Source organism: Budorcas taxicolor, chromosome 10, assembly GCF_023091745.1.
Source record: "Budorcas taxicolor isolate Tak-1 chromosome 10, Takin1.1, whole genome shotgun sequence".
Taxonomy (NCBI): Eukaryota; Metazoa; Chordata; class Mammalia; order Artiodactyla; family Bovidae; genus Budorcas; species Budorcas taxicolor.
The window spans coordinates 75,077,938-75,095,051 of record NC_068919.1 but is presented as its reverse complement, the minus strand read 5'-3'; the positions used below and the strand labels follow the sequence as shown (position 1 = coordinate 75,095,051).

Genomic DNA, 17,114 nt, shown 5'->3' with positions numbered 1-17,114 from the left:
CACAGACCATTCCAGGCAGCTGGTAGAACATGGGCCGGACCAGCTCAGCTTCTGCCCAGGGAAGGCCTCCTCTTGCCTCTGATACTTGACCTCATTAGACTCTGCAGACTCATCTTTAGGCTGAGTCTATCCTCCTAGGTCAGAAGACCTGCAAGACAGCTCTCCCACCTGGCCCTGCAGCCCCAGTCCTCCCAGGCAGACAAGGCGAAACAAGACTGGTCCACCAAAGGAAAGGGGCAAAACACCCAGTTAGAAATAGGGAGGCATTCTTACCCCTCGGGAATCAAAGACACTTTAGCGAATGAGATGAAGAATGAGGCCACCTCAGAAAACATGCACTGGTACCCCTCACCTGACACTGCAAGCCACCTAAGATATTCCTAGGCTCTAAGTTTAGAATCCTCACCCCCTAGGATGCCTCTTGGGAACCAGAGAGGGAGAGAATAAAAGGCACCAGTCATGGAAATATCTGTCTGTTAGAAAAACATCCCACCCTCCACCTCACCCCTTTCAATACAACTTTGGCTCTTGGGGAAAAGAGCTAAAGGCCGGCACAGTACCCCCTGACCTCACCCTAGACAGGACGCCAGGCTATGGGTAGACAGAAGCCCACGGGAGTAGAAATAACAGAGAACAACCCCCCTCCTGCACATCCTGCTGCCCCAGCCTCCTCCACCAGGACCTGGGCCTTGTGGTTTGAGAGCATGGCTGCATACTAAGTACATGTGGAAGCAAAAAGCCCAAGTCCCACCTTCCCCTAAGACAGCCCTGGGCACAATTGACCCTTCCCAACCCAACCAGATCCCAGGAAGGAGACCACACACAGGTTGGTTGGTCAGCAGTGGTTATTACACCATTGGCAAATAATGAAATGTGTGTACATTAGCGACAACCACAGGGCCAGCAAGACAACCCACAAAAGTACCTGAATAGAGTTGACGAGACTTTTCCTGGGAGGGGAGAAGCAACACACACACATATGCACACACGCAGGTGCGCACAAGAACACTAACATACCACAGGATGGAAAGCAATAAATTATGGGCCTCATGCCTGCCTGGGTCCTAAGAAAAGGCACGGTTAAAGAGCAAAGCCTCCCCAGGCCAGCTTCCTATGTGTCCCCTGGGTGGGCCCTGGTCTGGCAGTGGCCAGGCAACGCTGAGGCCTGAGCAGGGCTTGCTCTCTCTGGGAAGAGATGAGCTTAAATATCTGGCTTCTTACCAGAACTATATACAAGGGAAGTGGCCACACTGGCCTCACAGGGGAAAGGGGCTCACATGGGCCTGTGCCAAGTCGCCAGCAAGTCCCGGTCCACGGCAGGTGCTCTCCCAGGGGCAGCCTTTCTGAAGGCAGGGGAAGGGAGTCACGTGAGCAAGGTGAGCCCAGCTGCGAGCACGAGGATGCCGTGGTTCCTCCCTCTACCCCTCAGCCCGACTGCACCCTCCCCCAGGACTCAGAGTCAACCTATGGAGTTCAAGGCCTGGAATTTCTCCCTCAAGTTCCGCACTCTGCCCTGTTGGCTTTGGTCCCCTGGGTCCCTGGGACCCTCTTCCTTAGGCCGATACTCTGCAGACTCCTGCAACTCCTGGTCCTTCCCCGTCTGGCCGGCTGCAGAGCTCAGTCCCTGCCCGCTGGCCGCCTCCAGCCCTGCAGCAGGGCCAGGCAGGGGCCCCTTCTCCATGACGATCATCCGCCGGTTGTCCTCCAATGTGAGGTCTGCGGTGACATGCAGGGCCTCCCCTCTGTCGGGCTCGCTTGGGGGTGACTCCCCCAGAGGCTGGGGCTGGGCCGCCTCTGGGCTCACAGGGGCCCACCTGGCCTTGAGGCTGCCACAGCGGCCCAATCTGCTGGAGGGAGCCAGCTGTGGCTCCCTCATGTTCTCCGGCAGCGAGCGGCTCCGGTTGACTGGAACCTTGCTGGGCCAGCCACCCTTGGTCTGGAGCGCCTCGTCCAGGGAGGCATACTTGGAGCAGAGCTCTCGGACGTCGGGCCAGTTGAAGGTCTCAGTGTCAAAGGGGCTTCGAGGGCCGTGCCAGGCCCCCGGTGGGGTGGTCCTTGGGCTGGTGGCCGAGGAGCTGAAGGAGATACGCTGTGGCGACATCTCCCTGGAAGAGCCAGGCCTGGGCGAGCTGTGCTTCTGGACAGCAGACTGCTCGTGGTTGGAGAGAGGTGGCCCCAGCTTGCTCTCACCTGTGGGGAGAGCACAAGCCACCTGAATCCCAGAGCAAGAGGACGTGAGGGCTCTCTGAACTGGCTATGGCAGCTCCCCTTCTGGGCAAGGGTGGTTGCTGGGGTTTGGGGTGTGATGGGAGAGAAATCCCCTTTACCATCTGCATCCCCCGTATCAAAGGGAAAATGAGAAGAAAGAAGAAAAGGCAGGGAAGAGGAGTCAGGAATCAAGAGGAGGAGACAAGAGCTTCTGCTCTCCTCAAAAAGAGAGCCCCATGGCCCTGTGCCCTTGGGGTTTAGAGCAGTTCCAGGGCTCACCTCAGCCCTTTTTCTGGTATAGGTTCTTTGGGGGTCACTTCCCCAGAAGCCATCTGGCTCCTAAAAGGTGCTCCCAGCTCAGGCTTGTGGGAAGGGCCCTCGCTCCACCCCGTCGTACCTGTGCCACCGGATGGTGCACCAACCTCCTCCTGCACCAGGGGGGTGGTGGAAGCCACCTTCTCCCAGTGCAGCGGAGGCCTGGCTGTCACTGATCTGCTCTTGATCCGGAGGCTGTACTGACGAGCCAGCTGGTAGACCTTGTTCTTGACTCGCTCGCTCACGTGGCTATCCATCACGTGGGAGAGCTGCAGAATGTGGGGGTGCAGTGGGGTCACCAGCTTCCCCTGGGCGTCACTGCTCAGTTCCCTCACCAGCTCCTTCAGCTCCCGAGCCAGGTGGGTGGGGCTGCGGGGCTCGGTGGGGGAGGCGCTCTCTGGGGAGGCAGCTGCCGACTCCTCAGTGATGGCCGCCAGCTCGTGCTCCTCCAGGATAAACAGGGGCTCGTGCAGGTCAAAGCCGTTGGCCTGGCCTTGGCCCGGCCCCTTCGGAGAGCTCCCCTTGAGAGACTCCATTCCCTCCCAGATCTTTACCATTTCCGAGGATGGGCGGAACTCAGCATCTGTGATAGGAGCTGTGTCCCCAGCGCCAGCCTGGCCTGGTCCTGGGCAGTCAAAGAGGGCCGCCCGCAAGCCCACCTGTCTCTTGTGCCCCAGTGGAGCCTGCGGCTCCAGGTCTGGCTTGCGAAGGCTGTTGATTCTGGAGACCGAGTTTCTCACGAGCCCTTTGGGGATGAAGGAGAGGCTCTCCCGGCGCCGGACGCTAAAGCCTGCATCTTGGTGCTCTGCATTTTCGTAGTACCTCTTGATTCTGTCCAGCAACTGCCGGTCTTGGGAGGAAAGCTTCGATTCCTTTGGGCAGGAAGACCTGTCTGGCTCCGCTGGGCAGCCTGGGCCCGGGGCCTCCGTCCCATTGACAGAAGGTTCGCTCTCTGCGGCCACCCCAACACTAAGGTCTGCTTCTGGAAGGAGCTGAGAGCCCAGGGAGTCTGTGGTGCCGCCATGCGGGCCTGGGCCCTTCTCACCATCATCTAGGCTGACCATACTGCTGCTCCGGCTGGCCAGCCTTGGGGTCCCGAAGCCACTGGACTTGCCCTCCTCCAGGGCCAGGCTGCTCCGCCGAGAGACGCTGCTGACGAACAGCTCAGCAATGACACTGGCCTGGTCCAGCACGGAGGGAGGCAGGAGGCTCTCAGGCTCGTGAAGGGCCCCCACCTCCTCCTCGTCGTCCTCACTGCTCAGGGCCTTAGGGTCCTCGGTGCTCTCGGCCACCATGAACTCTGCCATGTCATCAGGGGGTTCCAGCCCCAGCAGCAGCTGGTGGGGATCAAGTTGCATTTCGAGGACCTCGGGGGCCTCTGTGTCTGAGGGCATCTCTTCAGCGCTGGGACCTTCCACGGAAGCAAACACCTCCTGCTCAGTCACAGACTCGGTGTCTGGCTCAACCTGGGGCAGCACAAAGGGCTCGCATGAGACAAAAACCTCCCTCAGGGGACCCGTGGAATGTACGGACAGCGTGGTTTGCTCACTGCCTAGTGAGAAGGGGCTGCAGTTTAAGAGGCAGGCAATCAGACGGAACAGCACTCGAAAGCGGGGCAGCAAGGAGAGGCTGGCCCTCAGTCACCCTGCAGCTGGGGTGCTGGGCCCATGTCCTCAAAGCCAAGGAAAATTCTAGGAATGCAGAGTGGTAGCACCTCTCAGTGGCAGCCTACCTGAGTGGTACAGGGACAGGGTGAGAACATGCAATACGGGGTCAGATCCACGGCCCCAGGACTCCCCTTCCTCAAGCCCTAGTAGCTCCCGACGGGGAGGCCGTTCTTGGTTGAAACTTGGGCCTAAATGACCCCTCTGAAGGGCCAGGGTCTCCTGTGTGGGTCAAGATCCAGAGGACAATAGGACCATGTGCTGAAGTCCATTCAGAGGGCGAAGGTGGAGATGCAGTTCCTTTTTGCCCGACTCTGCCTTTGCCCAGCGGATGACAAAGGAGGAAGCGAAGTCGACAACTCCCTTCTGACCACATCAAAGGTCATTTGAATTGTAAAATCAGCCAGTATAGGCGGCTGTCCAGAAGGCTCGTTAGGGAGAAGACAAGACAGTACTCTAAAATCTGAGGAACCAGACCTGATTCCAACCGTTCTAGTCTAGCATCTGCACAGAGGGACCCAGGAGCTAGGCCCTGGGTTGGACACTGTCCAACACAATGACTGCCAGCCACTCGTGCCTCTCAAGCATCTGAAATGCAGCTAGTCCATGCTGCAAAAAGTTCACACCGAAAAGTACAAAATACCTCATGAGTAGCTTTGATACTATGTGTTGAAATGATAATAGTCTGGATATACTGGGTTAAATAATCTTTTACTGAGACTACTAGAATATTCAAAATTACACATGAGGCTCACATTCTATTATCATTGACCAGCACCACTCTAAACCCTTTTCCAGTGTCACCCAGGCTATAAGTCTTGTCCTAGCTGTGAGGATCACCTTGGGGGTCTAGATTTCTTGAAATTTTCCTTGTATCTCTGGGAAAGCAAAGGACTCTGTTACATATAACCCACAGATAGCGTTGGGCTGATGGTGGGGGTGGGGAGGAAAGAGTGCAGGCTTCTGGGTCACAGACCCAAGTCTAACCTGAGCTCTGCCCCTTAGAAGCTGTGCAATGTCAGGCACGTCACCTAACCTCTCTGAGTCTCGTTCTCCCTGGTAGAGCTGGTTCAGAAAACAGAAGAAAGAAACAGAACACCAGGCATATAGAAGGTGTCCAGTAGATATCAACACCTTATTCCTTTGCCAGGTGGGACAGGCATGATTTAAATGTCTGGTATGCTGGCAGGGCAGGGCCTTATGCTCTATGCAAGGAGGCCTGGCCAAGAGGACCTAAACTCTGGTCACTTCCAGTAACTGTGTCCCTTGGCAAGAGACTGCATCTGCCACTTAGTAGCTTCAGTTGTTTCCGACTCTGCAGGGTCGCAGCCTCCCAGGCTCCTCTGTCCATGGGATTCTCCAGGCAAGAATACTAGAGTAGGTTGCCATGCCCTTTCCTCAGGAAGATCCTGATCCAAGAATTGAACCTGAATCTCCTGAATTGCAGGCAGGTTCTTTACCACGGAGCCACTAGGGAAGCCCCAGAGGGAGGGGTACTGTTTTCTAATTCAGAGTAAGAAGCTGTCTGTCACCAACCCACATGCCCATAGGCCAGACAGGTTTCCTGAAGGCATGAGAGTCCTGGAGAGCAAGATTCCCTGTCCCCATGGACCTAACAGGAGAGCCATGTCTGAAAGCCCCGCCAAGAGCCATGTCTGAAAGCCCCGCCTAAAAAGCTGGAGGGTATGCACAATCCCCATTCCACCTGCTGGCCACTCACCTCTGGCAGGGAAGTCACAGACTCAAAGTTCAGGCACTTTTCCTCAGGAGTTGGAGACCGGCTCCTGGTCCTCCCGCAGCTCTTGGGTTCTTCAGACTCCCTGCGTTCCTTCCCCTGCAGCAAGCAGAGGGCAGTCATCAGCTTCCAGAACAATAGAGAGCTGGTCCCTTCTGCATCCCAACCGTGACAGCACCTCTTGAGCCCCAAGGGGGTTGGGCTACACTGAGATCCAGCGTTGGACCTGTGCCATCCAGAGTCGGCCTGGACTGCCAAGTCTGGGAGACTGAGAAATCCCCACCAGGCATGCGCCCCCGGTGTGCTGACCTCCCCGCCACCCCCCAGCCTGCCCCATTAGTCATGCCCGCTGAGTAGCATGCTGGTTAGCTCCAGTACTGGAACAATGAATGCCAGGGGCTCACCAGGGCATGACAGCGAGCCGGGGGTTAAGAAACACCACTGGCAGGAATGAAGGAACAAGGATGGAGGGGTGAGGAGAGCAGGGAAGGGGACTCATGGATGGGCAAGCACGTGCCAGGAAGCATGCAAGGAGGAGGGGAGATCAAAGAGACACCTCACCATAGCGCCCCGGGAGAAAAGTAAAGCGTTGGCTCGATAGTGCCAGCAGTGGAGGGCGGCCAGCAGGGAGCTGGCAAAGTCGGCTACCTGCTCCGCCACTGCCAGGCTCTCCTCCTCCTCCTCCTCCGAGCCTGAGGGCTCTGGCCTGGCCCCCTTCTCGCTGCCTTTGTGCCCTGCCAGGTCCTTCAGAGAGACCTGAAAGGCCTGCTCCTCCTCCTCCTCCTCCTCCTCCTCCATCACCTCCTCCTGCTCCTCCTGGGCAGCCCCTTCGGCCTCCGACTGCAGGCCCCGAGCACAGTGGGGCTGTCCAAAGTCCAGGAGCGTGCCAACACTGCCTGCGTGCTGTGCAGAGCACAAGGCCCCCTCGTGATCAGCCTCTGGGCAACCCCCCTCCTCCTGCAGCTGCTGGGGCTGGGGAGACTTTGCATCTACAGACACCCAACCTCTGGGCTCCCGAGTGGCACGGGGGACTCTAGAAGTGGGAAGCTGGGCCTGAGGCCTGGGCAGGAACTCAGGACCCAGACTGGCCCGCCTGCCCCAGGGAGAGAGAGCAATATGAGAGGATCCAGGCTTGGGCCGGCCACCGGCAGGCTGCCACCCCAGGAAAAGGGTGCAGAAGGGTACCCTGGGCTTATTCATCTCCAGGACCCTCAAGACAGAGCCTGGCACCCAGTAAGTGTTTGACAGGTGTTTGCTGAGTAAGTGACGATGATGAGGGCTGATCCGGGTAGTTCCCCCCAACCTGTCCACAGTCCCCTCGCCCCTGGCCTTACCTTCACTGTTGCGGCTCTGGCTGCTCCACCACCGCCAGATCCCGGCACATGGGCGAGGGGGGAGGGAGAGGGGAGATCAGTGAGCAGGAGAAAGAACCCCCTTACACAGGCCTGAGGCCCAGGACCCCCCGGGAAAGGCCTCATCAGGGGCTCCTGCTCCCAGAATCTTCACAGGACTTTCAAAGGAATGACTGACAGCACAGGAGCTCGGGGTGGGAGTCACTAGCTCCTGCTATCAACCAAGGACAGGGAGACAGGGTGCGAGGTGTGTAGGGGGAGAGCCCGGACAGCAAGGGTGAGAGGCCCCCTTCCAGGGAGAAACAGAGGCCCCTCTGCACCGCCCGTGTCGCCCCCACCCTGCCGGTCGCCCGCTCCTCCTGCTCACCCTCGCCCTAGGGCTCAAGGGGATAGCCGACCATCGCTCCCTCTCTCACCTTTCTCACTGAGTTGCCTGAAGAGATGTCTGGTTGGCTCTGAGGAGGAGAGCAACGGGCAGAGTCAGTGCAGCCCACAAACTGCCTGGCCTGGCCCTGGCCCCACACTCACAGCGCCACCGGCCCATCACCAGCTCAAAGTCCACTCCAGCCGGGCCCCCGTGGCCTGACAAAGGCTGCCCTCATGCCCAGTCCACAGGGAGCCACTGCCCACCCCGGCTTGGGGGGCTCTGCTGTGGCTGACAGCCCCCAGAACGAGGCCTGCCCACTAGCCCTGCTGGGGCCCTTGGTTCTGAGGCCACAACCCTACACTGTCCTCTTGAGAATGACAAGCCTCTCTTGGGGGCCCTGGCCTCCACCTCAAGCCCCGCCTCCCTGCACAGAGCACATCAGGGTCTTAATGACACCCAAGCCCCTTCACAGAGCCCCCGCTGGAAAGCAGAGGTTGCATCCAACTTGCTATGGCCTTTAAGGCCTGGCACCACGAAGCCCTGCTGCCTACTGGGGAGTGTTGCCCAGCTGGACAAGGGCTGCCCAGGCCCTGAGGACAGAATATACCCATTAGGCCGATGGTGTCAGCACCTTATACCCAGCCTTTCTGGGGACAGACCTGAGATAGAGAGGCCAGGATGAGAGGACAGGTCTAGAACCTCTCTACAGAGCCGTGCCCTTAGCCCTACTGCCCTTGACCACCTGGCATCAAATGGCAGCCCCACTATAAACTGGGAGTCAGAAGGGAGCTCTCCTGAGGTGCCTCAGCTGTTCCTGGACAGGAGAGCATATTGAAGAACGGTTTTTTCTAAATGCACACAGGCACACACACCTACCCTCCACCTGCATCGAGGTAACCAGATACCTAGTCATTTTTAAAGTGAGAAATACAAAAGGCTCTACTCTTTCAGTTTAAACCATGTAATCAAGAATATTTAACAAGAATATTTAAGATGACAACAACACCTGATTTATCCAGAGAGTGCACTTATCTGCCCATCCCAACTCTCTGCCAAGTATGAAGCAGAAATAGGCCTGGAGGCAATCACAATAGACGACTGAGAACAAGCTCTCCCACGGGCCCGAATCCTCCCTCTCATTGATGTCCTGACTGCTTTCTCACACATTCAATCGATTAATTTGTAACAGAAGAGGGAAGAAGGAAGGGCTACTACAGAAAAGCACGCAGACTAATAAGCAGGAACACTATTCAGTGTGAAGACGGACGTGCTTAACTGCTCTGTTGTGTCTGACTCTTTGTGGCCTCATGGGCTGTAGTCCACCAGGCTCCTCTGTCCATGAGTTTTTTCAGGCAAGAATACTGGAGCAGGTTGCCATTTCTTCCTCCAAGGGATCTTCCCAACCAAGGGATTGAACTTGTGTCTCCTGCTGCGTCTCCTGCATTGGCAAGCGAATTCTTTCCCTGATGGCTTAGTGGAAAGGAATCTGTCTGCAATTCAGGAGACTCAGGCTCAAACCCTAGGTTGGGAAGATCCCCTGGAGGAAGAAATGGCAACCCACTGCAATATTCTTCCTTGGGAAATCCCATGGATAGCCTATGGGGTTCACAAACGAGTCAGACATAACTTTGCAACTCAACGACAACAACAAAACTAAAACACAAAAACAAAACCCAACTGTTTTAGTGTTTACAGGCTAAAACCTCAGCCTGGGGAAACTTCAGCTCTGAAACGGCTCCTTTCCCAAGTGCCTCGCTTGTTGCAGCTGATGTTATGACAGGCAGTACTATTATTACCACTGCCGCCACTTACTAAACACCTCCACATATTAGAAGCTTCCAAGTCAAAGCTATGGCAAGTTAAGAGGTAATGTTACAGGGATGAGAGAATTACAGAAGAAAGGACAGAGAAGCAAGAGGGGCCAGAGACTTGGGAAGTAACACTCCCAATTTGAGGCTTTTAACACATGGCACCAAAGACCTTTTGCAACCATGGCAAGTTTGCCTAAGGTTTGAGATCCATCAGGAACACCACCAAACAAAACACACAAGAGCTTTCCAGACACTGCTCGGCTTCATCCTCCAGAAAACCGAAGGCTCTACGTCAATCCACACAGTTGTTCAGGGGACCTGTGGGTCTTGCCAATCAAACCCCACACACTGTGGGGATCCCAGCCAGGACCCAGCTCCCATCACTACTTAGTCTTTCTCTTTAGGGGTCTCTGAGATGGTTTTCACCCCAATTCCCACCCCAGGTGGTAGTTTGACAAGTGCCTGGCCAAAACTAGATCTATCCCTGGGCCTCAGACTGAATGAAGAGGGTGAAAATTGACACAGAAAACACACACACTCATCACTACAAGGGCAGAGAATAAAAGCAAGGTTTCCTCTTCAATAAACGGTTCATTTCAATACTTCCAAGTACACAGCAGCAAGCCCAGTCATGGAAGAAAACCCAAGAAAGGAGAACAGAACTCTTCCCTGAGACCCAAAGTAAATATTTCCTGTCTGGATCTGGTGGCACTTGAAATCCAACTCATTTTCCCCACGTCCTGCCTCTGCTCTGTTCCAAAACTGGGCTGTGGACCATCCATGACGTCCCAGCATTACTCTGGCTGACTCCCAGTGTTCCAAATGGCAAAGGAGGAAGGAGTCAACTGTGGGGGCGCTAAGAAGGGGTGCCTGGAACAAACCTTCCCCAGGCCTTGTAAAAGGAGAGCTGTCCAGCCCTGGGTAAGCAGGAAGGTGCCAGAGGTGCCTGGTGGAAGGCAGGAGGCTCCAGACGTACCCATCCACACCGCACTTACCCCCACCCCCCGCCCCCCACCAGCCCTTCCTGGGATTTCCAGAGAGGTGAGAGCCAGCCCCAAATGCTGCTGTAGAAGGTTTGTTCCCCACTTGGTTAAAGGTCCTGAAAAGAAGCCTCACAAAGTCCCTGCCTTACCAGACTGCCGGCGCCCCTGGTGCACGTGGGTGGACACGTCGTCCTGGGAGCCCTTCTTCAGGCGCTCTGGGCTGTGGCGGTACCGATTGGGATCTGCACCCGAGAGAGACAACCAGGCCTTTGGGATACCATCAGCCCATCAGCTGAACTCTGCCCACCCCTGAGCACAACTCTGCTGCCCAGCCCAGCTCTAGGGCCACAAGCCTGCAGAGCTCTTTCAACCTCCCACGTACCAGGAGCACGAGGCAGATAGCATCCCGCCTGTCATCAGCACCAAGCCCTGGCCTCGCAGTAGACCCCCAGCCTTACAGAAGGAGCCTCCCCCATCCTCCCTACTCTCTAGACTCTAAGTATCCAGCAAAGCTCCCCCAGGATACAGTCCGACCAAGAGACAAGCACCATTAGGGACAAAGCAGGCAGGAAGTGTGAACTTACAATAGGAATCCATTTCCAAGATGGCTTCTTTGGCCTGGAAGGGAAGGAAACCCACCTCGTGGCTACCTTGCTATAAGCCATTTCTCCCTTGGCCTTGCGGTACCAGGGCCCCCCACAGAGGTACAGAGGACCGCAGCATCCGCTGAACTGATCCCATTGTCCAGTGGGGCCAGTGTCCAGAAAATGAGGCCCCAGGGTTCCCCGGAGCTGGCCCTGAGGGACAGTCACTCCCGGCTCCCCATCAGGCACCCCGGGAACTCACCTTCTGGGGGATGGTGGTGTGGTGGTTGTCCAGAATGAGCCTCTTGATGTGGTGAGTCCACCTCCGTTTCTCCTCCACCGTTTTGGCCTGGGCAGGCCCAAGAAAGGACGAGGAGGTTACCATGACAGGCCTGAAGCCATCTGGCGTGGGCTAGGCTTCCGCCGACGGGGGCCAGAGGCAGAAAGAAGGCTGGGGGTGCTATGAGGCTCAAATCCTCAGCACAAGCCCGAGAGATGTCCCCAAGGACCTCTGCCTTCCACGGGGAGACTCCAAGGCGCCCGCCGCCGAGGAAGGGGCGGGTCTTTTCCCAGCCTGCACCCCGCAGGCCCGTCGGGGTCTTGTCCTGGCCCGCCCCTCACCTGGATGTTGTACTGCTGCTTGCCGTGCTTATAATGCGTGACGGTGAAGCACAGGGACTCTCGGGTACTTTCAATCAGCATCAGGGAGGAACACTGGGAGGGCAGGGGGAGATGGCAGTCAAGCCCCTGGCAGGGAGCCAACTGGGGACCCCACCCCTCAAGGCCGTCAGGGGAGGCAGGGAGAGTATTCTTCTAAAGGCGGAGCTGCGTCCAGCCCAACCTGAGGCCCAGTCAAGTCTGGCGCAGAGCTGGGAAGTGGAACCGGCCCGTTGGGAAGGTGGGAAGCAGGGGAGGAGGAGGTGTGGCCTGGTTACCGGGATGTGGCCCTTGTAGACAAAGTGGCCGCCCCGCTTCTTGGTGACGAGCAGCGCTTTGTCAAAGAGGAAGAAGGTCTTCTCGCTGCGCACACGGTGCACGCGGAACGTACCCTCCAGGACGAGCTCCCCGTAGGTGGTCAGGTCTGGCCCCGTCCAGTTGAGGAGCAGAGACTGAATCTCCTGCAGCAGAGAAGCCCCAAGCCCCAGGGTCAGGCCGCTGGAGACCCTGCTGGGACCATGCAGGGCCCCCTGGAGTCACCGCCTAGGTTTCACAGAGACACGCTGCACCAAGGGCTCCCCCCAGAGAAGCCCGTCTTCAAGGACACCACCCTTCAGCTCACATTCCCTCTTCCACGCTTCTTCCTGCCCGAGCACCCCTGCCTGCCCGCCCCTCCAGCTCTCAGCTCCAGAGCACCTGGAGCCGGACCGCGTGCTCGTGCCTCCTCTTCATGTCGTTGATGTACCAGGCCACGCACGTCATGGTGTCAATGGCGTCCTCCACCACCTCAAAGCCTTCCTCTTCCTCATCAAAATGCTTGGCGATCTCCTGTGCGGGGGACAGGAGCTTAGGCTCAAGGGCCCTGCCCCTCCCTCAGGCCCCCATGTCCTCGGGAGGAGCCCCAGGTTACCTGGAGCAGCAGGTGGTACTTGAGGATGCGCTGGACCGGCTTGAGGAGATAGGAGCCCAAGGGCAGTGAATGCTGCAGCAAGTCCTGCTGGTCCCGGAAGAACTTGGCCTGCTGCTTGTCCTGCATGCACTCGGTCAGGGCGGCCACCGAGCTGCCAGTGGGAAAGGGGCAGTCACCAGAGGGGAGTCTGGAGGGGGAGGTGGGGTACTCTGGACTCGCCAGATGGCTCTGCCTCCCCTCTCCATCCTAATTACTCACTTGGGGTAGTTGTTGCAATATTGAGTGTAGATATCAAATTCTTGGCTCTAAAGAAAGACCAAAAACAGTCATTTCAGGGAGACTCGCATTTGCCTGTAAGCCTGGGTGTATCAAAGGCATGACCCTAGGCCCCGGAGCACACTCTCCCCAAGCATCTGCAGATTCATCTCTGTACCCATCCGTCTCGGACATGCCATCCACCCAGCACCCCCCAGCACCACCCCAAATGCCCTTGATATTCACCCAGCACTTCCCCCGGAGAGAGGTCCCTAGCAAGGCAGGATGGTGCCAGGATGGACCCAGCCGTTCTTACCCTTTCTACAAAGCAGCTGGCCACAGCCACGGGATCACTGTTACAGCTGTCCAGGTCTCTGAGTAGCTGGCTAGGTGAAGGGAGGGTGGTCTTCAGACCGTGGACCACTCACAGCCTCCATGGTCACCAACACACACCCCCCCGCTCCAACCTCCTGGTGCCCAGACACACATCAGCCCTAGTGTCAGTGAGCTCCACCCGGGGCAGCAACTACGGGAGGGAACCAGCACCGCAGCAAAGATGGGGGCAAAACAGAGCCATGCGCTCCACCAGCAGGAGAGGGAGAAGGCACACCAGTACCCACCTCAGAAGGGGACACAGCGCCTCTGCAGGCAGAAGGAGTCAAACACACAGAAGCAGACATTAAAAGGGGAAGGAGATAGGGAGAACCAGCAAAGGGACCGAGGCCCCCAGTTCAGAAGGATGCAGAAAACGGGAGAGACAGGGTGAGTCCCACCACTGCTTGTTCTGAGACGGGGGCACGAGAGGAATACCTGGCCTCCCTTCCTGTGCTCCTTCTTGCCCAAGCCCACACCCTCCGGTCCAAGTCTCCCCTGCATCAGGCCTCCCAGCTTGCCCAGCAGTAAGTCCCTCTGCCCATCTTAAGGGGCCTGGGGCAAGGTTCCTCCTATCCTGTCAATGCTGTCCCCACAAGCTCTGCTCCTCCCGGCCAGTGCTCACTCCCTGGGGAGTCTGGGGGCCCTGGCAGCCGCTCATGTGTGATCTTCGTGGAGCCCTTTAGTCCCTGAAGCAGCCCTTCGCCAGGCCTTGCTCAGCCTCCCTCTTTGTTCCTTGCCAGGCTTGTATGTTCCCCTACCTAATGGGTCAGATCACCTCCAGGGAGCCCCAGCTTCCCACAGAATCAGGGGGAAGGTGGAGAAGAATGAAGAGATCTGCACATGGGGGACCAAGATGAGAGGGACGGGGAAAGAGCTTCACGTGCAAGGGTGCAGCAGTCCCTGAAGGGGCGCTGGCCCAGCCTGGACCCAACATGAACACCGCCTCACACGAGCCCCTCTGCCCATCAGGTAGCACACTGGGCCCAGGGCACACAGGCCCAAAGGCCCTCTCTCCTGAAGGGAGCTAACTGTACAGGGAGGGACCACCCTTCCCCACTTGGGCGATCAGACCCCGGGCCACGCATCACAGCGCCGAGTAAGACCAGGGACGTCGGGGCCCCTCTCCAGGCCCTGAGATGGGGCTCACAGTAAGAACATGGGGTGTGTCAAGCTCACTCCATACCTGTTCAGTGCATAGATGCTTTCTATGTTCCCAAAGAGGGCGCTGACTTGCTCTGGGTTCAGCAGCCCTGGCGTGTCAATGAGCTTCAAGAGGTAGTCCTGCGTGGAGAGAGTCGTCAGAGCTCAGCCGCAGCCCCGGCACAATGCGGTCCTGCCCCATCGCCCCGCTCACCAGCCACGCCTCATTCCTGGGCTGCATTTTCCTGCTGTGCCCATTTCACAGACGTCCCCTACGGCCCTGGGACGGCTGGTTCCTCCTCACAAATAATAATACCCACTTGGAATCGCAGAATGTGACCTTATTTGAAATAGGGTCTTTGCAAATATAACGATTAAGGATCATCAGATGCTACCACACTGGATGTAGGGTGGGCTCTGAATCAAGTGACTGGTGTCCTTGTAAGAAGAGGGGACACAGACAGACTCAGACAAGGCCATGTGAAGACAGAGGCAGATAATGGGGGGCGGACAGCTACAGGGCAAGGAACAGCGAGGGTTGCCAGCAGCATCCAGGAGCTAGGGGAGAGCCCTGGAACACACTCTCCCTCAGAGTTTCCAGAAGAAACCAACCCGGCCAGCAGTCTTGAGTTTTGACCTCTGGCCTCCTCAACCAGGACAAGATAAACGTATGCATCTTCAGCTTCCCCCGCGTGTGGCTGCCTGTTAGGCAGGCCTAGGAAACAAGCACATGTCCCTCCAAAGGGCAGAGAGCTTCCTCTGTGGCGGCCACACAGTCACCTTCTCCCTTGCCCCTCCCAGTGTGAAACACTCGCACTGGCCCTTCAAGGCCCTGCCTCTTCAGTTTACAGAGAAGGAGTCTGAGGCAGGGGTTACACAGGCGCCTAACACCCCACAGGCAGGAAACAAGAGGAAGCTGGGCGCTGTGCAGGGAGGGGCCCAGAGCCAGTTTCTTCATCGCGGCTCTCTCTTGGCTAAGCACAGGAGTCCCCACTCTCCACGAAGGGTGCCTACGCCCCAACCATCCGCAGAAGTTCTGCTGGCCCAACTACTGACGGGACCCCCAAGTCACAGGGCGGCATGAGCGGCCAGCAGCATCCGGGCGGGCGCCGTGAGAGAGGCAGATCCCGGAAGCAACATGTGAGGGAGAACTTTCCTCCTCCCACGGATGGAAGTAGGGCTTTGCTCAAGAGCTGGGCCACCGGAAGCCAGAGGCCAGCCCCAGCCCCGGAGGAGAGCGCCGTTCCTCCAGACCTAAGCCCCCGGAAGCCTCACCTCCACGATGCTACGCAGGTCCCGGACGTACGTGCGCTCCGTTTCCACGATTTCCCGCACCACCCGGCCCAGATAGCCGAACTTGTCCGCAGGCGCCACTGGCCGCGTGCGTTTGCTGAAGGGCGACAGGGACCCCCGCATGTTCCGCCAGCCGCTGGAGTTGTTGTTGCTGTTGGGGAGATGCTGGCCACACGGGGTGCCCTCCCCATTCTTGGCCAAAGCCTCGGAGCCACTGGGCTCCTCCATGGCCCCGCGGCTGTCGCGCGAGGAGCCGGACGAGGAGGTCGTGGAGGTCAGGCTCGCCGGCCGCTCCTGGCTGCCGTTCTGGTGGAGGGAGGCAGAGACGGGCATCCTGGCATCGCTGCCTGGCGGGGGCGTTCCGGGGAGGTTCTGGGCAGGACAGACAAAGGGTCAAACCTCTGGAATCCTCTCAGGAACAGAAAGTAAAAGGGTGGCTGCCAGGGGCTGGGGGAGGAGGGGATGGGGAGTTACTGTTTAATGGATACAGTTTCAGTTGTGCAAGATAATGGGAGGTTCTATGGATGGAAGATAGTGATGGATACACAACAATATGAATGTACTCACTCAATGCCACTGAGCATTTTAAAATGTGGATTTTATGTTACATGTACTTTACTGCAATTTTTAAAGCAACAATTCTGAATCTCAAGGAGGTCCCTTCCTTGCGACTGTACGAGCATCTACGAGGATGCCCAAGTGACATTCCTGCCTGTCTTAACAGCGCCACCTCCATCCTTCCCAGAGTGGAAGAAAGGTGGACCACATCCTGGATCAACCAAGGGCTCAGAAAGCTGAGGCCCCAGAACAGCTGGCAGCGGTCAGGGGTGCCTTCTGATGGAATCTGCAGCCCAGCCCCTCTGCTCCTACAAATCACCCAGCCTCCCAGAGCCTCTGCTTCTCACCACCTGCGAGGAGGTGAGGCTGTCCTGAGGCTGTCCCCTGCAGTATGCAGTGAGCTGCTGGGTGTACAGCTTGGTGCCCAGCACAGAGCGACGGCTCCATAAACCATCAGAACAGTGATAGTACTGGCAGTCGTCAAAAAGCACTCCCCAGGTGTCCACTGGTCAAGGATCTGGCTCTTAGCAACCTATATGCCAGAGAGTATGTGGAACTGCAAAATCTTTGGGGCACCAGTGGCTTAACCACGAACCTGAAACCTTCTGGATACTGATGGGGAAGACAGAGAAGATGATGCAAAGGCTGAGCCCACGTCACCTCCTTGCCCCAGTCCCTGGTGCTTGCTTCTGACTCAGCCAGGCTCCAGGGGCACCGGAAATTCCCCAGGGCTGAGGCACAGGTAAGTCTCCCGAAGCTCCCTTTAGCACAGCCAGGTCAGGGCAGCACAGCAAGCAGGAAACTGCTCCCAGGTGAGGCAAACATAGCCTCAGGTGGACTTTACTCCCTAAACAGGCTCACAGGTAGGCCAGCCTGAAGCAGCAAGTTGGGAAGGCAGGGTGGTAGC

The 17,114-nt window shown here is 57.5% G+C and overlaps 1 protein-coding gene across 2 annotated transcripts; it reads right to left on the bottom strand.

Moving 5' to 3' along the window:
- Window positions 1-835: 835 nt before the first annotated feature.
- Window positions 836-16,891, bottom strand: PLEKHG3 (pleckstrin homology and RhoGEF domain containing G3). Of its 2 annotated transcripts, XM_052646512.1 has the most exons (18): window positions 16,803-16,891; window positions 15,632-16,021; window positions 14,400-14,497; window positions 13,158-13,227; window positions 12,845-12,891; window positions 12,587-12,737; window positions 12,373-12,504; window positions 11,955-12,137; window positions 11,641-11,733; window positions 11,282-11,368; window positions 11,020-11,053; window positions 10,585-10,677; window positions 7,691-7,729; window positions 7,257-7,276; window positions 6,484-6,825; window positions 5,908-6,021; window positions 2,606-3,989; window positions 836-2,190 (listed from the first exon to the last, which is right to left on the bottom strand). In XM_052646512.1, the coding sequence occupies exons 2-18, from the start codon at window positions 15,980-15,982 to the stop codon at window positions 1,460-1,462; spliced, it is 3,969 nt and encodes a 1,322-aa protein (XP_052502472.1). In that variant the 5' UTR covers window positions 15,983-16,021; window positions 16,803-16,891; the 3' UTR covers window positions 836-1,459. The 2 variants fall into 2 exon arrangements, with proteins under 2 accessions (XP_052502472.1, XP_052502473.1); XM_052646513.1 differs by lacking the exon at window positions 6,484-6,825.
- Between the last annotated feature and the right edge of the window lie 223 nt (window positions 16,892-17,114).

Coding starts and splice junctions, on each gene's coding strand:
- PLEKHG3 (XM_052646512.1), bottom strand. CDS start 15,982: ATGCCCGTCTCTGCCTCCCTCCACCAGAACGGCAGCCAGGAGCGGCCG. Junction 13,228..14,399: donor AGCATCTATGCACTGAACAG/GTATGGAGTGAG, acceptor CCCTTCACCTAG/CCAGCTACTCAGAGACCTGG. Junction 7,277..7,690: donor CAGGCAACTCAGTGAGAAAG/GTGAGAGAGGGA, acceptor GTGGTGGAGCAG/CCAGAGCCGCAACAGTGAAG.